This window comes from Eretmochelys imbricata, chromosome 16 (genome assembly GCF_965152235.1).
Source record: "Eretmochelys imbricata isolate rEreImb1 chromosome 16, rEreImb1.hap1, whole genome shotgun sequence".
Classification (NCBI taxonomy): Eukaryota; Metazoa; Chordata; order Testudines; family Cheloniidae; genus Eretmochelys; species Eretmochelys imbricata.
This window is the reverse complement of record NC_135587.1, coordinates 17,754,292-17,776,804: the sequence shown is the minus strand read 5'-3', so window position 1 is coordinate 17,776,804 and position 22,513 is coordinate 17,754,292. Positions and strand designations below refer to the sequence as shown.

The window sequence follows — 22,513 nt, the reverse complement described above, 5'->3', positions numbered from 1 at the left end:
CCCTTCCACCCCCTACCCCATTCCCTTCATGAGATGAGAAAGCTTTATTGTCCCTATTTTACAGATGGGGAAACCGAAGCATAGGATTTGCCGAAGTTTCTCGGCAAGTCTGTGGCAGACCTGGAGTGGAACCAGGATCTCCTGCCTTCCAGTCTTGTATCATAGCAACCCTTCTCCTGAATCCCCAATTACCCTCCACAGCTAAATAACGCAAGACAGTATATTAAGTGCCCTGTGTGTTATGGGGCACATTAGACCAAAACATTATGCTCCAAGGCCGAGAACCATCTGCTGCACTGCCGTCACCCTCCCTCCTTGCCATTCTCTGGGCTAGTGTGGCTGAGAAGAATACGCCTTACCCATACGCTCTAGACAGCTGCCATAAACTGGCTTTAAATGCTCCTCCTTCCTTGGGGGAAATGTAGCAGTGGCCAGGAGGTGTAGGGGTTTCTTTCGAGTTTCCCCTGGGTAATGCAGAGGCCCCCAAGAACAGAGGGTGGAGCTGGAGAGCCATTATAGTTAAAATCCAGCTGTGGGCTGTCTGATTTGTGGAGCTCCTCATCTCTGCTGGAGCACCTCCCTGCTCTGCTGGACCTTAGGAACCATACAGCGCTGGCTTCTGCTCCAGAGGCAGAATTCTGAAAGTGCACAGGAGTGGGGCATGGCGAGTCCAGGGTGGGCTGGCTAAGGAGCAGTGACGAAGATTGCAGGAGATGGTGCTTGGGAGAGGGTTTCTTGAGAGAAGTAGGAAGCCTGGGAGAAGGGGGCTGGTCTAGGGGAGCTGTTAGACTTTAAACTGGTCTATAAACAGTTCTGAGTGCATAGACTTTCTTGCACTAACTGATAGGATCCAGTCCAGATGCCGTTTAAGCCTTATGAGAAGCTTCTCCTGACCTCTTATGGATTGGAAATCTAACGAGAACAGACTCTTGAGACTTATATTGTTTATTAACTCATTGATTTTTTTTTTTAACCCCATCACCAAAGCATCGGGACATATTATATAGATTAAAGGTAGCATCATGTTAAACTGCCTGCATTGACAGCACTATCTGTCTCCTCCCTGTGCCATCATATTCAGTTTTCACTAAGACTGCAGCCACTTAACCACAACCAAGAAAGTGCTTGTGTAAAAAGATACCTTGCACCATGCACAAAAGGTTGGATTATACCTCCTGATTCTGCCCTGCTCTGAAATATCAGGACACTAGGCTTTCTTGTATGATTCTGGTATTGCTCCTTCTTGTTCTGGCTGGAATTAAATAAATGCAGCGGGCACAACTGAAGTTCATCCAACTTCTTAAAACCTCAACAAACACTTGGGTTCAGTGTGGTTCAACAGTTGGATCAGTTAGTATTTTAACAGAACTGTTTCACCACCCCTCATATGAAGTTATAAGTGGGAGATATGTATTAAGACCAGGGATTGGAAAACATTGAGTAGAGGTACATGGCCATGGAACTGTCAGCCATAGCACCATATATCTCCTTTGTTTTATTATTATTGCTGTATTAACTTGGCAAATAGTTTCATGGCCGCACAATGGAAATATTTAATTTCCCTTTATGGGAACCCTGCTCTGAAGCCCTGTTGAGCATTGCCTTTCCCAATCTAAGTTTTCATATGGACTGATAGCAAATCATATCTGCAGCTGGGGAGAAGCAATGCTTTCCCGATTAATGTAGTAAGAAATAGAAGGATTATGGAATCGATGGGCCTCTACAGAAAACTGGCTAAGGCCTGGATCCCACAAATGGAACAGTCCCAGCAGACCAAGGGAAGAGCAGATAGAGAAGAGCTTGGAAAAGAGAGTGCATGAGACTGCCTGTGTGGGCAATATATAAAAACTCAACTACTCTCACGGACAAAACAAAAGGGGGAGAGTGAAAAAGAAAAAGGGAGAGAGTGAAAAATGAATAGTGATGGAAAGGTCCAGGGTGAAAGGAGCTATAAAGCAAAGGCATGCCCCAGTATCTTGTGTGACTTGCACAATCTGTTTAACAGCGATCGGTCATGTTCTTTCCCTGACATTAGCTGCAGTAGCAGCTCCGAGCTGACAGGCAGCTGGGATAAATGATTACTGACATATGCTAATAGGACAGACTTAGGCAGGACGTAAGAGGCATACATCAAGGTGGTGCAAAACATATTTCCTGGTCGAAACTCTGCAACTTGTGTAAGTAGATTAGCTTCAGGAAGCCACGAATCCTCTTCGTTGTTTAAACTGCAGTTTAAATCAACGTAGCCGCAAAAACTAATCCCCCCCCCGCCCCGAAATGGTGGCCAATGCTAAGGGGTTTTTTATAATAGTATCTATCAATGCCAGATGTGGCCATGTAAACTCCCCACAGGTTTTGGATTCTCAGGCTTTCAGTTGTTTTCCCCTTCAGCCTAGCTCCCTTCTTCGTTTTCTTTGTAAAATGCCCCCTGGCTCTGTACTTGCAGTCTCTCTGTAATTTACACCACAAACAAACATCCCAGAATTCAAAAAAGCACCCAAGAGTGCAACGGGGGGCAGAGATTAATACAGCGAGGTGCTTAGATCCCATGCTAGGACATGAAACCTTAACCTTGTCTCTTATCTGGATCAAATTAGGTAAGTGTCATGTGGTTCTATAAACCTCAGCAGACCCTTCATTCAATCTCAAGGAGACTATTGTCAATCAGACAGTTTAGAGGAATACCAAGAGTGTAGACATTTCTGGAAACCTGTAATTCTCAGGGTAACAATACTTCTTGAACCAAATTAACCCGGCGTGGTATGAATTATTTATAGAGCTAAGCAACAAGATGGCACACTTTGTAAATGCCTGTTTTCTGAACAGTATTGCTTGCTCATTTCAGGGGTACGTTTGAGGTTCAGTTATTAATGAAGAATAAAAGATCTGGCTTGTATTAAGAGCGAGGCATAAAAAGATGCGTTTCTAATCTGGCAAAGCTGCTGGAAGTGTTCACAAGAATTTGGCAAACAAATAGCCTGAAGGAGGGAGTGACTTGGAGGTTCCTATTTCCTCCATATCTGTCTTCTAGGCCCCTATGCTGCAAACACGCACATTCTTAACTTCAACCCTGTGAGTGGTACAACTGAAGTCAATGGGGCAATTCACATGCTTAAAATTAAATATGTGTAAGTGTTTGCAAAACTGGGGCTTTAGATTGCAAGCTCATCAGGGCAAGGGCTGTCTTCATTGTTTGCTTTGTACAATAATACCAAGCACACTGTTGTATAATGTTAAATGGGGTACACATGTATCTGTGCAGGTGCCCAATCATACCTTCTGAAAGTGGGGCATGTGCCAAAGGGAATCCAATTTCACAGGCTGTGGTGGTTTTCTGAGAAGCGTGGTCCGAGTTTCATAGACTTTATTTTTCTGCAACTAAAGGCAAATAAGATATGGGAAATAACCACCTAGGAACAAGCCTATTCCAGTGAAGAGATGCCTTCATGGATAAGATGATCTCCAATATGCAGTGGCAATTTAGACCTCATCCCGACAGAATTATAATTGTGTGAATTAAAGACATTTCTTGATAAATCATTTTTGGATTGATGGTCTTTAGAGGCAGCCTTTGGGTAAAGGGGATACTCCTATTTAATTGGTCTCGGTTTTCCTCTCATTAACTTTTAACTCTAGCTGGCATTTATGCAGAGAACATTTTGCTCAGGAAAACCTCAATGTTCAACAAATGTAATAAGCTGATAAAACCATGCAGAAGCATTGTTTTTCTCATCACTATGGTGCAGCAACCTCTGGAGTGAAACAGGGCAGCTGTTCTGAAGAGAGAGAAGAAAATTATCCACATTTAACTGAAAGGCAGAGGGATTTTAGATAAGCAGATGATGTTGTTCTGATCTGAGCAGGGCATGAAGGTTAATGGGCCTACTCTTGCAAAAATGGTTATGGGATTCTTAGTGACCAAAAGTGATCAGGACCTCTATTTTATACTCCATCCCAAAGGGACCAGCACAGAGCCCTATTCTCCATGCTCGAGCAGTGGTTCAATAGTGACCCACGAGAAGAGTCCATCTTGCAAGGTGTGGATTTCTTGACTGTTGGCCATTCAAGTACTATGCTAGCATGACCATGCTTAGCTTGTAGCACCTGATAGACACATAAAGTGCTACAGATTTTGGGAACTTTTTTGGCTACATGGTGAAACCTGGGATTCTGTATCACCTAAGTGCAGTCTAGTGTTTAGGTTTGCATTCCTTAATTCAATAGGAGATGCCTGCAGATTTCAGGAACTCTTGATAAAATGGAGGGAAACACAATAGTTTCTCTCTAAGATTAAAAAAAAAATCAGTCATTAATAGATCAGGTAGCAATGTATTTTCCAACATTCCAGACAGTGCAGCTGTAAACGAGCTGCTAATTAAAAACATTGTATTCTTGCACTTCAACTATAAAACATACTTTGTAATGGCAATAATACCGCTTAAATTGGTCATTACCATATTAACTCAACTCTTCCTTGAGCCATTAACTAATAAAACCAGTCATTGGCTGCTTTTAAATGTTATTACAATATTGCTGCATATAATGGTGCTGTGTTTCACACTCGGACGACCACTCTGCCTGCTGGAGACAGACAAGCAATGCCTAGATCAGGGCTGATGCCTTTTCTAATTTTAACACATGTTGGAACGTATGTTAGGATGGTCACTGGTGCCAAGTAACTTGCACAGAGTCCATCTCTGGGGGTGACATTGTTCTGAGATCTTTCACTGGGACTCCCAGGGTAAAGATAAAATTCCTTTGAGGACTCCGGAATGTCAGAAGACTTTGGTCCCAATTGTCATTAACAAAAAGGCCGCTTCCCACTGCAGCAGCGAAAAAGAGGCCTTACTGTTAAGGACAATCAAGCCCATTCACCTTAATTGATATGAGGGTTTTCAATCACAGTGGGAACCTTGGACCTGATTTTAAATGGTATTTAGGCATCTAAAGATGCAGATTGGTGCATAGTAGGGTTTTCAAAACTGCCTAGGTAGGTTAGATTCCTAATTCCTATTGAAAAAAGAACAGGAGGACTTGTGGCACCTTATAGACTAACAAATTTATTAGAGCATAAGCTTTCGTGGGCTACAGCTCACTTCACTGGATGCATAGAATGGAACATATAGTAAGATGTATACACATACAGATAAGTTGGAAGTTAGCATACAAACTGTGAGAGGCTAATTAGTTAAGATGAGCTATTATCAGCAGGAGAAAAAAAAACTTTTGTAGTGATAATCAAGATGGCCCAATGCCAACTCTGTCCACATATTTATTCAAGTGACACCATCATAGGATCTAATCACATTAGCCACACCATCAGGGGCTCGTTCACCTGCACATCTACCAATGTGATATATGCCATCATGTGCCAGCAATGCCCCTCTGCCATGTACATTGGCCAAACTGGACAGTGTCTATGCAAAAGAATAAATGGACACAAATCTGACATCAGGAAGCATAACATTCAAAAACCGGTAGGAGAACACTTCAGCCTCTCTGGCCACTCAGTAAAAGATTTAAGGGTGGCAATTTTGCAACAGAAAAGCTTCAAAAACAGACTCAAACGAGAAACTGCTGAGCTTGAATTAATATGCAAACTAGATACCATTACCTTGGGTTTGAATAGAGACTGGGAGTGGCTGGGTCATTACGCATATTGAATCTATCTCCTTAAGTTAAGTATCCTCACACCTTCTTGTCAACTGCCTAAATGGGCCATCTTGATTATCACTAAAAAATTTTTTTCTCCTGCTGATAATAGCTCTAATTAACCTCTCACAGTTTGTATGGTAACTTCCAACTTATCTGTATGTGTGTATATCTATATCTAACTATATGTTCCATTCTATGCATCCGATGAAGTGGGCTGTAGCCCATGAAAGCTTATACTCTAATAAATTTGTTAGTCTCTAAGGTGCCACAAGTACTCTTGTTCTTTTTGCGGATACAGATTAACATGGCTGCTACTCTGAAACCTAATTCCTACTGAGTCATTCAGGGTTAGGTGCCAAGGGGATTTTGAAAATCCCATTAAGCATCTATCTGCCTCTTTCAGTGCCTAAATACCTCTAAAAATCTTCCCCCCGTCCCTAAAACATATACTCAGTTGTACAAATCTTGAGATTTGCACTATATAGCTATGGTGGTGTATGCTGACATAGAACAATGCTCTAGATACCTGTTAGCTGAAGCCAAGCTGACTTTAATGGAAAGGAAAAAAGAGAAATACAGACATTTCTGCAGAGGGAAAATGCTTTGCTGCAGAAAATGCAGTACTTTAAGATCTTTTTGCTTTGTTTTGATGGTGCTATTAGCAGCCAGGGAACCAAAGCTCCATCTTTAAACTTATCACTGATCTTAGAGCAACTGACATTTAGGGCATTGCCTTTTGCCCTGAAAAATCCCACAGGTATTTATAAAAATAAAAAGGGGATGTAGGGAGACCTTGCTTACCAGCAGCTCTTGTTCTCCAAATGCATTGCCTACATGAAGTGGCTTTGTAGGAAGAGTCCTGGCCCAACCATGGAACCTTTTTGAGCCGCTAGGGGTTGAGGCATGTCTCTCAAACCCTACACTCTTAGGGAGTGAGAGTATAAAAGCCCTGCGCCCTCCACCCACTACTGAAATGTTTCCGATTCTGGGGAGGAACAAAGCAGTGGCTTAACAGTGGTCAGCAAAGCTACACAAGTTTAGGACAGGAAGTGAGAGATACTACATCCAAAGTGCTGTTACCTTTTTTTTTTCCACTTGCTGGGTATTGGCTACTGCCCTCTGTTGCTCCATCCACACCTCCTTGTACCTGTGCTGGAGAAGGTCGAAGAAGGGAGTGGAAGGCCTACAAAACATTCAGACGATAAAATCACAATGGGCCAAAGCATCCCACGGGTACACCCATTTGGTCCCTCTACAAAAGACTTTGATTTATGTCTGCAGAGGATGGCAAATGCGACTGGTGAGAATGTTATGGCTATATCATCTCTGCTGGAAATACGAAAATCTGTTTTGATGAGAGGGCCCTGCTGCAGAAAGAAACCGTATCATGTACGCTCACACAGCACTAAATGCCCCATGTATAGTATTTGCTCAAGATAACCACGCAATATATAGTGTAAGCTTCCCTAGTGCATTCACCACACTCCGATCACCAAATGTGCCTTTCTGCACAATATTGGGGCAGCTTTGATCTCCAGCAATAAAGGTATGGTGGAAGGATCGCAGCAGCACCTTGCCTGACAACTCAGTCTGGGACCCAGCTAAGACTTAGAGACAGCACATTCTAGCCTTCTGGACTTGGGGCATCCATTCTGGGAACCAAGTAGCTCAGGGAAAAATGATAAAAGGCTGTGCTGAGCCTTCACATCAATATCCGAGAGCTTTGAGCTGTGATTCTGGCCCTGACAGGCCTCCAGAAGTCCTTTGTCAGTACGTTCCCCACCCATCTGAGTGGTAGTTGCCTCTGAATTAACAAAGGGGCACAAAGAGTGAGGTGGTGTGACGAGAGGCTCTGAAGTCCATCAGACCTCCCATGTGCCAAAGAAGCTGAACCAGGCAACAGCAGGGCTGAACTGAAGGCCTGGCAGACTGGGCCTGGGAGGGGCTTCCAGCTGTAGCGGGACAAAGGGAAGATGCTGATAAACACCTTGCCCATTAAGCAACTTAAACGAGAGTTGAAATGTTCCATCAGAAAAATGATCCATTTGTGCTCAGAGAGGAAGGTCTTGAAAAGCAAAACCAAAAACCTCCTCCTCACTGACAAAGAAAATAGACATTCAGGCCAAGGTCCCCCAGTCTCATTGTTCACTGACCTCGATCCCTGCAATCAGTATACAGAGGAGCCAGAACCCATCACACAAGCTGCACAAAGATTCACAGATTCCAAGGCCAGAAGGGACCATGGTGGTCATCTGGCCTGACCTGAGGTATAACAGAGGCCACGGATTTAATTCCTCTTTGAACTAGCTCAGATCTTTTAGAAAAACGTCCAATCTTGATTTTAAAATTTCTAATGATGGCAAAGCTATCCCTGCCCCCAGCATGAATCCAGTTGCAGGCCTTGCATTTCACACCCTGATTCCTAGCATGGTAGGTGCTCTTCAAATTTTCTGTTTTGCTTTGTTTTTGTGTTTTTATTCTATTTTTCTTACCTCCTTCCCCACACTTCATACAAAACAACAACTACTATATCCGGGAAGGAAATACAATTAAAACAAAAGAGAGAGATTATGGTATCCCTGACACGGCGGTTTAGTGATCATTACAAGTGATGATGTCTGAAGTGGTGGGTGTACTCAGGCCTAAGTTTAAGCCCGACCCAGATCTAAATTGGATCCAAGACCACATAAGCCAAGCCCAAAAGAGTCTAATTATTTTCTGACTTGACCCCGACTCTTTCCCCTCAACTTAAGTCAGTGCATCTGCCACCTCTGGCCCATGGGGTTGGCCTAGTGGTGGCTCCATGCTCCGCTCCTGCCTGCCGTTGCCCCCGCCTGGGCTGTGTGTGTTGTGAAGTGAGAGGTGCTGTGACTCCTTGGCACACTCACTCTGCATTGCAACAGCAAGATGGTGCTGGCTGGCAGGAGCAAGGTAGGAAGCTGCCCTGGCACCAACCCTATGGGCAGGAGGAGAAGAGCTGACCTGAACCCGACACTTGTAATTGGGTCCTGTTGGGTCTGGGCTGGGTTGCGGGGCTCTGCTCTGAAGCTCATACAAAATTTTAATTTGTAGAACTACTGACTATAGGCCCTAACTGAAATCAGGGCCTCATTGTGCTAGGCCCTGTACAGACCTAAATAAAAGGTAGGCCCTTCCCCAAACACCTTAATAGTTCAGATAAAATGTGGGAGCAGGGAAGGATTATTATCCCAATTTAACCAAGGAGGAACTGAGGCACAGAGATTAAATGGACTTGTTCAAGGTCACATAGGGAGTCTGTAGGAGAGCTGTCAGCTGAGTCCAGATCTCCTGGGTCCCAGTCCAATGCCTTCTCCATGTGCACCAAATACATCCTGCCTCTTAAAATAAAGTTCTTAAAGTTGGCAAAGAACTGGGAGAACCTTTTTTTTTTTTTTTTTTTTCATTTTTTTATTTTTGGGCGGGGAGAGGGATGGAGTCTTAATAGTAAAAGTCTGACTTTAATATCACACTAAATACAGTGTTTTCGATGTGGCTTCCCAACAGGCTCCACTACACTAGCTGTGTGTGAACGGATACAATGGTGAAATGCTCCCGCCAGGAGGCATGTACAGGGCATGTACGATGCCAGAGGTAACATGCTCAGCACATGGCTTAGCTAAGCCTCGAGGAACAGAAGAATTAAGAGAATAAAAAGGCAGCTGCTTCTCAGCTAGTATCCTGGCTAAATGAATTGAGCTGATAGTAGCCAGAGTGGCAAGCTGTGAGAATCGGAACTGTGTGTTTGCACCCTTCCTTCTTTGTGACTTTGGTCCGAGGAGGCAGGGCAGGGTTAATTTCACCAGCCAATGTGAAAGATGGAGCAATAGCAAGGAAGCAGAAAACATCCTTACTGTGAATACAGTTCGTTTCCTCAGGGTGAGTTTCATGATTGAGAAATGGTCTGAAATAAACAGGATGAAATTCAATGACAAACGCAAAGTACTTCACTTAACAAGGAACAATCAGTTGCACACATACAAAATGGGAAGTGACTGCCTAGGAAGGAGTACCGCAGAAAGGGATCTGGGGGTCATAGTGGATCACAAGCTAAATATGAGTCAACAGTGTAACGCTGTTGCAAAAAAAGCAATCATTCTGGGATGCATTAGCAGGAGTGTTATAAGCGAGACACGAGAAGTAATTCTTCCGCTCTACTCTGTGCTGATTAGACTTCAACTGGAGTATTGTGTCCAGTTCTGGGTGCCACATTTCAGGAAAGATGTGGACTGATTGGAGAGAGTCTAGCGAAAAGCATAAAAAATGATTAAGGTCTAGAAAACAAGACCGATGAGGGAAGATTGAAAAAATTGGGTTTGTTTAGTCTGGAGAAGAGAAGACTGAGAGGGGACACAACAGTTTACAAGGTGGTTACAAGGAGGAGGGAGAAAAATTTTATTTAACCTCTAGGATAGGACAAGAAGCAATGGGCTTAAATTGCAGTAAGGATGGTTTAGGTTGGACATTAGGAAAAACTTCCAAACTGTCAGGGTGGTTAAGGACTGGAATAAATTGCCTAGGGAGGTTGTGGAATCTCCATGATTGGAGGTTTTTGTTTGTTTGTTTTAAGAGCAGGTTAGACAAACCTGTCAGGGATGGTCTAGATAATCTTAGTCCTGCCTTGAGTGCAGGGGACTGGACTAGATGCCCTCTTGAGGTCCCTTCCAGTTCTACGACTCCATGATGGTATTTCCAGCAGCAAATGTTAAACTAAAAACGCTAAATGATGAGTAAGTGAAGGGATCTTGATTTTACTATTTTTATAAATTCTCCTCCCCACACACCCTTCTGATGAGGAATTCTTCCATTGCAGCAGCAGCAGCCTATTACAATATGTAGCCACCAGACACCCTGCTCTGCTTACTCCTGTAGCATAGCCTTAGTTGCCACTACTACAATAGGAATGCTCTCTTCCAGGCCTGTCCAGGTCAACTGCTAGGTGGCATTAACAGCAAGAAACTACCACCACTGGCTAGCAATCAGGGCTACTCCTCTATCCTCCTGCACCAGGAGATTGTCTTCTGTGGAGAGAGCATGTCCTCTGGTCCACAGAACCACTCCCTTCTTATGCTTCTAAGTTTCCAGCAGGACTCAGTCTGAAATCAGTAGCAACCAGCTTTTAAATGCCACTCGTGCTTGGAGAATCTTTTAATAGTGCAGAAGGATGCCAGCAGTGCATATGCAAATACTAACTCTTCTGTTTCTGTTTCCTTCACCCCTGCGGTGACTTTTATTACTTAATTATTGCACGCCACATGCTTCAGAACAGCCTAATCTATGGTCGTGTTTTCTAATGATACTGGATGCCCAATCTAGCAATGTACACCCCCAGAGGCCATTTGTATGGGAAGAGACATCTTTCTACAAATCTACCATTTCATAGATCACATGCTGCTGGGGTCGGTCTTTTCAAGCATTTGCTTACAAACCAGCTGCTGACTCTAACCATTCACCAGCTGGCTAGCAAGGGGACACCATGACACAAAAGATTACACTGACTTGTCCCTTGGTTTCCTTTTCTCCCTCTGATTTGAATCTACATTCTGATCAGGGAGCTTGGCAAATTAGATACTAAAATAATTTACTAAAAGAAAATGCAGAACAGGTCTGATTGTGTGAAGTGCTGAGCACCCTTTATCCACAGGAGAGGGCCCCCAGGGGAAAACTGGCAACTCTTGAGCAGGTAACTTAAATTTGACAGCCTGGTTTAGTAACTCAGTCTACCTGGGTACGTTTGTTTAGTCCTGGCAAAAACACAATACAAAGCCACACACATTAACTTGTTTGCTGCTTGGCTGATCGCCCTTTATTTACTGTTTGGATGGTATAGTGCAAGCCATTGTCCCAATGGTGCGGTGCTTGCATATTGCGTCATCGGAAAGCTGCTAATACAGTACCCACCAGTGTGACAAAAGGAACAGAAAGCATCACTGATTGCATTGGCTTGCAGTGTGCAGAAAGATACATTTGGAACACAGAAATGATCAAACTGGGGACAGAGCGGTGACGCATCTAATCCACTCCCTCTGGTGCGTCACTTTATGGCCACCATCTTTCTGGTCCACTGGGATTCCCTCCCGCATTGTTCAGAAGGGTTGCTGCTGTGTGATGTTGCTACCCACCCCCCCAACAGACAGAGGGTGCTGCCCCACTGTATATTAAGCTCCTCTCAGCCTGGATATGAAACCCAGGCTAGGGTCAAAGCACAATAGTGAGGGTGGGAGGAAGCTTGTGCTGCCAGTGTCACTGGAATATGTGTCATCAAGAAACAGAGGGATTCAGTCTCCAAGGCTGTCAAGACTGCACCTTCTACCAGCACTAATTTCACTTCTACATGGTACATAGGGGGTAAAGGTGTAAGTGTGGTAGGGATTCCACGAAGCTTTGAATACAGACTCTGGTTATTCGTTCTGCAACAGAGGCATGTCTTGTAGCTCCACGGAGGTGACTATTTAACTGTGTTGAATTTACTGGTTGAAAGATGAATTTGGGTTTGATCTTCTTCTTCAGGGATCCTTCCCTCTTGTGATTAATTACACTGAGGTCCTGATCCTGCAAGGCTTTTAAGCACATGTGTAATTTTAAGTGACTCACATGTTCAAAGTTACACCCATGCTCAAGTACTTGGCTGGAGCAGGGGCTTACTATATCTTTTCATTGTGGATGCTCCACCTTGTTTCTCCAAGATCCTCTATGAGCTAAATGTGGAAAAGGGAGTGGAGGAGGGGGAAAAAAGAGCAGTTCAGCAACAATAACTTCAACCAGAGAAACTTCAGAGGGAAACCCACTCTTCGTGGGTCAAATCCTGGTCCCACCGAAGTTGCTAGGCGTTTTGCCATTGATTTCAATGGGCCCAGGATTTGGCACTAATGCAGTAACTCTCATCTGCAGCCAGACCTAAGAGGAAATTCACTTTCACATTAGTGTTACTTAAGGAGAGGAGTGTCTCTTCCTGTAGCCCTGATTAAATGTCTGGGAACAGATGCCATTGTTCTAAATCAGGCAGACTTTGTTGTTGTTGTTTTGCAGATGCTTGTGTGGGGGGTGGGAGGCGGCAGCCAGTCAAAACATTTATTATGGATTAAAACAAAGCTCCTTCACAACAAGTGAGATCTTCTTTGTTTTGGCACAAGGGCCCTGCCAGGGGAAGGAGAGGAGAGAAAAGTTTTGATATGATGTAACAAATTATTTATACCTGTGGAAAAAACCCAGCCTCTTCCGTTTATAGTCACCTTGTTCGAGCCATTTCTAATGCTGACATTTCCTACATAGTTTAAAATTTATTTATGCACATTTTCGAAACTATTACCCTTGGAACATTTTCTGTGTCTTTAATAGACTCCTCTGCTAAATTATTTTCAAGAGACAGGATTTATAACTACATTCTATAGAAATGACAGGCTCCTGCTAACTTGGTTATATGATGTGGTAGACTCTCCTGCCAGAAATCTCTTGGAAAAGAAACTTTCAGCCTTTTAATGGGTTCTTTTTACTGTAAAAATAATGTTAACTATAATAAAGTATTAACACACATTAAAATGAAATGGTGTAGACCTTAAATGAGCTACAAACTAGTTAAATCTATTCCCCGCAATGTGATCCTTCAGTGCTTTGCAACCGATACCATGGAGCCGGGATTTATCTAAAATGAAGGCACTGGGGACATGCAAGAGAAATGGTAATTATAATTTGCAAATATTAGTCTGACACTTTCTTTGTGTATGTGTGTATAAATCCTGACAGCTATGATTCATGCGTTCTGCCCAATAGTGCTCTACCGAGATTAGACGGGATCCTTTTACGGCAGGCCATCATCATATCTGCCGCTCATTAAAACTTTGTGGAGAACGAGAACTTGCAGAAAATAGGGAGCCGTCAGAACCTTCTGAGGGACTTTCGGTACACGCTTGTTGAAAGGTGTTTGAGAAGGGAGCCTTGGGTCTGACAAACTGGAATTTTAGTACTCCTCTCCGTTCACAGTGGGGCAAAATAATTGGTCATCAGTGACTACTAATTTGGTTTAGTAGCCAGAGGCATTTTTTTTCTTCCCAGAAAATCAATGACAGTGCAGAGGTCTGTTCAACGTGATTCAGCTCAAGACGGGTCCTCATTTAGCTCTTGATACTCCTTCCACTGGAGACAGCTATTTTGTTACGATGAAATTTAAATCTATCCACAATACTCGACTCTGAGTGTGGCACCACTGTAGTCAAAGTTGTGACGGTTTCCCCTCAAACTTATTTTCGAAGATTTAAACACTGTCCATTAAAAAAAAAACATATTTGGCAAAAAGTTGGTGTAAAGGACTGTGCTCAGGAGGAATTTTTTAAGGCACAATTGGTTTGATCACTGCTGTAAAAGGGTAAAAGCTATACTTGTAGATGCTTTTCTGTGCTTAGTGTAAGTCAAAAGCAGATCAGATATAAACATTTAGGGCAAAATTGAGCTCTTGAATTGTCCTGGTAGATTTGAGTTCCAATATATTGCCTTTCCTACATTACAGGTCACCCACTGATAATCAATAAGATAAATTGGCAGGCAGAGCAGAATGACAGAATTTGTCACTGGATTCACCCATATGTAGGGTGCAGCTGATAGGGCCTATTGCAAAAACCTGTACATGACAAATAGGGCTTTAATAGGAGCAGGAGCTAGCCTTACCTGGAATTTATGCTATAGACCATAATAGCACCAAACAATTAGATGAGTTATGGTGTCACCCACCTTCCTGATGGCTTAATCAATTAATTTTTTTTAAATGGAAATGTGTACAGAACAGATTCTGTAAGATGAACATTGAGTTTAGCTGAGTTCTTTTGGGGACTGGGCTGCTGCTGCTGTTCAGAGACTACTCATCAGTACAACTGACTTCGGGTGTCAAGGAGTTAAATGCACCAAAAGCCAGGAAAACTTAGATTTAGGGATGACAGGTGCAGCACACGAGCTACATAAAACCATGTCCTGTTGAGATGCCACCAGGACAACAGGGGCAGGCAAAAAATGTAGGCCCAGTCCTATTATTTTTGGTTTGCGTTGGTTTGTCAGGCCCTAGCTGCTGTTTTGCTGCAGCAGATTAGTGCATGAATAGATGACTTTTCCAGCTGGACCCTCCTTGGCAAAATCTCTTTCAAACCAGTTCCTCCTCCTCTAGAACTGAGCAGTGCATTTCCTCATTCACAGTCCAGTTGGCAAAGATCACAGTAAAGGCCAAATTTCCAAACATTGCGAGAAATGCAAACTTGGCAAGTACAAACTCAGGCTTTTTTAATGCCTATGGTGTGCAAAATGGCTTGTAAGGGAGGGTGCGCGCACCGATTTGCAGATTTTCTGAAAATTCAGCCCTAAGGGGACTGGCTTGATAAAACCAAAGCCCAAGATAAGAGTTAGGGTTGAAACTTTATCCTTAAGCTCATGTCTCCAGACAGTGGGTGATTTCATTTGCTGTACCATATGTGCTATACTAGAGCTTCTGAAGGACAATATATAACTCCTGCCTTAGAGTATACGCTGGTTTCTGGGAGCAATCAATGTTTACATTAAGATCTTGCTTTTTACTGTTAAAATTTGGAATGGCTTAGGCCCCTTGTACACCCTAAATGTGTTAGATCCGTTTATTCTTAACCCCACTTTTTACAATTCTCTGACCTGAGGCTGCCATTAATCCTATATGTAGGAGTCCGATGGAGCCATTTTCTTGATGTTGCCGCCATTTTGTGGAATTTGTTCCCTTCTGAGATCAGGAAGTCTGAATTTCTCACTGCCTTTGTAGACAAAGTCTAAGAAGACTGAGGTCTTATTTTTATTGGCTTTGGGTTACTGTTTGTTTAGCTTCTGGCTTTGTTGCTTTTGTCGTAAAGTGCTGTGAGACAGTAAATGTGGATAGCACCTTATGAGCCTTTTATTGTATCTTTTCCGTGAATATTCTCCTTGTTGCAGAAAGAGTTTGTTTGCATTGTGGTGAGATGAGTTACCCTCCATGTCGATGCAGTGTAAATATCTGGTGGCAATTGGTTTTTGGGAAACAATCATTTCTAGTTACATGGTGGGACATGACATGTTAAAATCTTGCTACACCACACCAGCCAGGAAAATGTCCAGGTCACAACAGTGCAACCAATACTGCAGGCCCACGGTATGGTCAGATTGGCTTAAATTTCAGCCTCCATTCCTGCAGTATGACTCCCAAGGGGCTAATTGCTGGGATCCTCACACTGCGGAGAAGTAGCTGCTCCTCCCAGTGGGAGAGAAAGTAACACATTTACAGAATGACCTCTTAGCAAGATGCCTGGATTTACTTCTTTATCCTCATTATTATTATTATCCATCTGGATACTCACTGAACAACTTTCTCCCTACTGAACTCGTCTCTGTGTGCCCACTAACTGAGCAAGAACTTGTGATTTGTAGATGGCTTCAGAATGTTAACTGGGGAACTGGTGCTACGATGTGGATTCCTCATTGGGAAATCCAATTCATTTCCTGGACCTCTTCAAAGCAAAAGTGTCCTTAGCAAGGCCATAGACGGCAGCAGATTGCCTTAAGCAAATGGGGTTTTCTGTTGATTCCTCATTCCATTTTTCTTTTTTTGAAAATAGATGGAACTTTATTTTCTTGCCATTAGAGTGAGCCTAGACTAACAAACTCCGAAATCAGGAGATGGGGAAGGGACACAGAGAGAGACATTTGCTCTCTAACAGTCAGGACATGGAGATGTAAAAATGTGATCTGACATTGACAGTTATCACAATTTACAGGTCATCATATGATGGGCCCTGGCCGCAGACATGCTGTGGGTCTATATAGCACCTAGCACAATGGGGTTCTGGTCCTATCGAGGTCCCCAGTGTGACAGCAATTTAAATAATAGTAAAGAGCTAATGCTTTATACCAGGCTGCCCAGGCAGGTGGACAGCACAGGAAAATGCCGACTACACTAGCTGTATTATTATGCTGGCTCCCCACCCTTCCTTGTTACTGATGAGCTAGAACTAGCTATCTATCCACCATTAATTTGTCTCTCTGTATAGCCCAGCAGGAATCTGGGGCATGATTACAGCTATGGCCCTTGCTTGGGAGGCAGGCATAGCCCAGCCATCCCCCTGCACACTGCCTGCCTTTCGCTTGCTTTAATTGTTCCCCTTTGGCCAGCAGACCTGTCTGTTCTAACAAGGACAGTCAAGAGGAGGGGGAAGTAATTGAGGCACTTAACCATACTCACAAGCGTTGACTTCTGCAGCTAATTAGGAAAGAGGGCCGCTGGGCTTTTTGTTATTTTTTAATTGTGGTTTATGCATAAAAGCTAACGGCAGAGGAGGGACATATATTTAACAGCAAATTCTTGACTTCTAAATTTGTATAAAAGGTCATTTACAATTTGTTAACATTTTCACAAGGGTGAATTCAATTAGCCGCTCCGAAAGTCCCTACACATGTGCACACGTATTCCTAATGAGAACGATGGAAAAACTAGCAGGGCATTAATGTCCTGCCTCTTTATTTTCCTAAGGAGCTTGCAGAACATAAAGTAAAGTTACCTTAACAGCTTCATAGAACTCTAAATGGGCCCTGACAATAAACCCATAGAGAAGCCAGATCATTTTTAAATGCTCTCCACTTATCCTCACTTTTCATTAACCACTGAAGAAAATAAGAAGAGACAAATTGGTTAAATAAAAATGGGGACCAATTTTTTGCAGTCCTTATGATTGCAAATCTCCTAGTGAAATCAGTGGGTGTTTTGCCTACACAGGGGCTGCTGGATCTGTGCTGCTGCAGATTCCTCTGAATTTCCAATGTTTCTCTACTACTCTTTGGAATCTGGATGGGGAAATAACATACATTATTTCACTGTGGGCAGCCAATGAGAGAACTTCTTTTTCGAAGTGTTGGAGGATCCGTTATTTTGCTCAGAGGGCTCGTACGTATAGGACAGTAAAAAGAATAAAATCAATTGTAAACATACACTTTAAAAGATTTATCAGATGCTCATAGATGTACTTAGGAGTATACGTAGTTACAAGAGCACCAATTTGCTTTACTGTTTTCTCCCAAGCTAAGAATACAAGAGACACCCTCATACCAATCATAAGCACACGCACAAGCCCATATCTTATATACAGGGTACTAAGTCCAGCTCTTACCGTCCACTAAATAATTGACTTCACATGTTGAAGGTTGTGCAATGGCTGTTAGGCAGCTCAGCTGTAATTGTGACCAATTTAACCTTTTGATCTTTAGAGAGGGTAAGGAAACTAAATATCTATATTTTTCCTTCATAGTTGTTTGAAAGTCTGTGTCTTGCTCTCTGAAAAACGAAGGCAGGAAATGGTTATTCTAGAAGCTGGCCATTACAAACCAGCTGGCCTTGTTCCTAAAGCACAGTTTGAAATGCAGGTTGGAGTGCTCTGCTCTGGCTGAGCCTTAACCAGTGCCAGCATTCGATGGGCAACCATCAAAATCAACAAGTGAAAGAAGAGTTGAGGAAACCAGTCGTAGGGTCCTTTACTTTCACTCGGTACTGAAAGAATAGTTACAGCAAAAATAAAGTGTTTGAATCTATATTAGGGCTGGTAGAGACTTTTTTTGTGAAACATTTAAACAAAAACTCCAATTTTTTTGGTTTCCATCAAATTTTCTCTTCTAAAATTTTCAGGTTTTCATTGTAAAACCATAATTTTTTGACAAAAACCAGATTTTTTTTGGTGAAAATTTCCATTTAATCCAAAAAGCCATTTTCTGTTTGAAAAAATTCTACCAATTTTTTTTTTACCAGCTCTAATATATATACAATCAAAGCACACACACACCACATAACGGGATTACACATGTGTGCGGGCAAATTCTTTCCCCTTTCTTTTGCTATTCAGGATGAGCTATTTGATAAGAAGAAATCTAGATCTTAAGTTTAACACTAAGGCCATATGCTGCTCTCCTTACTCATCATGCCTTCCATAATAAGCAAGACTTGGTTGTACATTTACAATGATATGACAGCTCATTTTCTCTTAAAAAGAAAAATATCCAAGAGCCTGAAGAAGTTGAGTAGAAACCATAACTGCAGCAAATATCCATATTTTACCAGAACCAATATTTGCATGAATACACTCAAAGTTATTTAAAAACAATAACAATACTTAGCTTTTACAGAGCACTTTCCATGTTCAAAGCACTGTGCAGACAATTAGGAGAACTGCAGTGTGCTATAAAAGAGAATCAGCCCCTAGCAACACTACAGCTCGTTAGCAGGAAATGTAAATGTCTCCAATATAATAAAAGAATTATTCTTGAAACAGAAGTTTCTCTCTTGACAACATGAGGATGGTGGTCAGGACACAGAAAATACATGTTGCCTTTGGCTGATTGTCCAGTTGGGGTTAGTCCTGATTTTTTTAAGGTTAATTTCACAAGAGCAAACCAGAGTGATCATATTTATCTTACAACAACTCTAGAAATTCCTAATTTCCTATTCGGTCCAATAGTGAAATGCATTTCTTGTGTCTCAATCTACTTCCTGACAGGAATGTTGAGCCTAGTGGCGCATTGGCGAAGCGTGAGCATTCGCTCAGGGAGAAACTAACCCCAGCCACAGTAATGGTCACAGAAACACTTGCCACTAAAACCTGCGGAGATGTTGCCACATGGTTGGGACACTGGCTGGGACTTGAGAATTGAACCCAAGTCGTCCTGCTCCCACACGAACTTCTTGTATGACCTTGGGAAAGTCACTTCGTCAGCTATTTAAAGGCATTTAGGCACCTAAAAATGCAGATAGGTGTCTACTTGGATTTTCAACAGCACCTACGTGCCCCTCTTATTGATTTAAACAACAATCCCCCTAGGTCCTATCTGCATCTTCAGGGGCTTAAATTCCTTTAAAAATCTCCGCTGTAATGTGGGGATAGCAGCGCTTTCCTACCACACTGGGGTGCTGAGGATAAATATATGAAAGATTGTGAGGTGCTCAGATACTACAGGAATAGGGACCAGATAAGTACCATGGCTGGACAGAGATGTTAGACCCATTTTTCAGTGCTGACACCACAGAGCAAGGTTTTATTTAAAGTGAAGGTGCCAGGGGAATAAATGCAAAGGAAACGGTAACCATCATCTGCAACCATTATGTAGGTATGTTACACTCTGTGTAGGAGATTCTCACCCCGCAAGGGTGTATTTAGCTATTGCAGGAGGCAACACTGATGACGGCCGTTTTCCTTCAGAGAAAGCACAGAAACCTGTTTACAATTCAGAGGGGCCTGAGCGTGTGCATCGGCAGCAGCCCAGCCATTACTCCAGCTCTCGTACTCAGCGGACACACTCTCTGTTGCAAATCCTGGTTCACACAAGGTAGCTCTTGTAAAGATCAGAAGCTGGAGCATGAATCTGAGAAATCTGATTGGAGGATGCCCCATGGGGGAGGCCGGGACCCTACCACATCCTCGTTAGTGCTGACCTTGGCACAAGCACTGCCTGCTGATGGATAGGCTATGGAGCTGGACAAGACCCTGGGGAACCACTGTATTATCTATTATTGTCCCATCAGCGCCTCCCCTGACCCCTCCCAACTCTGAATGCCACAGGCATCAGGGAGAGAATAAATCTATGTCTGATACTAAAAGAGAAAGAGAGAGAGAATGAAAAAGGAGATGAAAAATGTCCTTTTTATGACTCTTACAACAAAGCTGGCCACATGGTTTGTAGAAAACAATTCTCTGGGCGGGGGAGGGGTGGAATCAGCAAAAAGCAGAGTGGCTAATCAACCCAACCCCTCGTAAACTAGTCAAAAGCACTCATGACCTTCTAAGGTAACATCCATTGGAACAAACAGGTCCCATAACTTCAGCCTCGCTCTAATGCTCACAACCCTGTGCGTACGAAACGAACTGTGGAATATGCATCCACCAAGATTGGAAAGTGCCATTCTCAAAAGCATAAGATGATCTGCCTTACTATGGAGAATGTACAGATCAGGATTAATAAGACCTGGATAGCAACCAAAGCATTATGCTCACATTTATTTTTATTCTGGATGAGCCAAAATGGTAGGGAAGTCTACTCTCGGTGCCCTTGGAGAATGGCTGACATTAGTGGCTGGGGGAGACATGTAGGCCTGTGTCATGGCAGTGGGGCTAATATCTGAAATGAAGGAGGCCAGAGAAACACTTCTCCATTTTGAAAAGGAGTCTGTGCATTATCCATAGGCAGCAATATAATAATATAGAATATGTTCCAGTGACATAAAATTGCTTCCCCCACATGAATTTGCCCTTATAACTCTTGCTGCTGTTCTGAAATGGGAACTAGAGAGCTGATTCTGGCTCCTCTGGGCAACCTTGGTGGCGTAAAGTGACCACAACGGGCCATGGGAGATTACCCCAGTCCAGATGCAGAGCAGGGCCAGCATAAATGTCCCTATGGTGCCGCCTCTCACAGTCTTCAAGTGCTCACAGTCAGCCCTATGTGGGATTCTGGGGTGCTGTGCAGCCTATAGGCAGTTTAAGCAGAGGTCCTGCATAGGGTTGCCAACTTGGTAATATTTAAAAACTGGACACTCCAGCAGGAGTGCCGGAATCTCCCCTGTCCTACCTATTCCCCCCAAGGCCCTGCCCTGCCTCTTCCCCTGAGGCCCCGCCCCTGTCTACTATACCCCTGTTCCCCCTGTCTTTTGCTGTTTTTCCCCTCCCACCCCCTGCCACCTAGGTCAGGGAGGACTTGCCTGCGGAGGTGGTCCTGGCTAAGTAGGGGCCAGAGTGGGTGATGACCTGGTGCTTCCACTCACAGTAATTGGACTTTGGGTGTCCGGTCAGTAGATCTGACCGGACACTGTCAAGTCCCCCTTTTAACTGGACTTTCCAGTTGAAAACCACCTGGCCACCCTAGGACTCCTGCAGCAGCCCAGAACAGAGGCAATGGTGGCATAACGTCATCTTTTCCCCTACTCCTCCTGGGTTGTGCTGTCTGCTGTACCTCAGGAGATGAGGCCCAGAGTAGGCCCTAGATAGTCGGATGTAACTTTGCTTCATTTGAATATGATGTTCACCAAAGCCACTTTTTTTCTAAAGACATTTGAGTTCCCAGCTCCTGGAGTCCATGAAGGGTACGATATGTTGCAATTATCTCTGCCCTTTCACCTCCAAACACCCCATCCCCTTAACTGAGAGTGCTCTCCCAATGATCAGCAGCCACAGCTGAGATGTAGTGGTAAGGCCCTACCAAATTCATGGCCATGAAAAACACATTATGGACCGTGAAATCTGGTCTTCCCCCATGAAATCTGTCTTTTGTGTGCTTTTACCTTATACTATACAGATTTTATGGGGGAGACCAGCATTTCTCAAATGGGGGTCCTACCCCAAAAAGGAGTTGCGGGGGGGGGGGAGGGTGTCAAAAGGTTATTTTAAGGGAGTCGCGGTATTGCCACCCTTACTTCTGTGCTGACTTTAGAGCTGGGCGGCCAGAGAGCGGCAGGCTGCAGCTGCTGACTCAGGGCCCAGCTCTGCAGGCAGCAGCACAGAAGTAAAGGTGGCAACACCAGACCAGGCCATCCTTACTTCTGCACTGCTGCTGGCGGCAGCTCTGCCTTCAGAGCTGGGCTCCCGGCCTGCAGCTGCCGCTCTCCGGGCACCCAGCTCTGAAGGCAGCGCTGCTGCCATCAGCTGCATAGAATGCAGGGCAGCAGTACTGCAATCATAGAATCATAGAATATCAGGGTTGGAAGGGACCTCAGGAGGTCATCTAGTCCAACCCCCTGCTCAAAAGCAGGACCCATACCCAATTAAATCATCCCAGCCAGGGCTTTGTCAAGCCTGACCTTAAAAACTTCTAAGGAAGGAGATTCCACCAC

General features: G+C 43.6%; 1 protein-coding gene across 1 annotated transcript in view; it reads right to left on the bottom strand.

Annotated features, from left to right (window-relative positions):
• CFAP77 (cilia and flagella associated protein 77) overlaps positions 1-22,513 on the bottom strand; it is a 100,429-nt gene that overhangs the window by 10,591 nt on the left and 67,325 nt on the right. Inside the window, exons 4-5 of the mRNA XM_077836148.1 lie at positions 6,736-6,838; positions 3,277-3,378 (exon numbers count right to left, since the gene is read on the bottom strand). Of these exons, the coding sequence (XP_077692274.1) occupies positions 3,277-3,378; positions 6,736-6,838 (205 nt within the window). The remainder of the gene's footprint in view (positions 1-3,276; positions 3,379-6,735; positions 6,839-22,513) is intronic.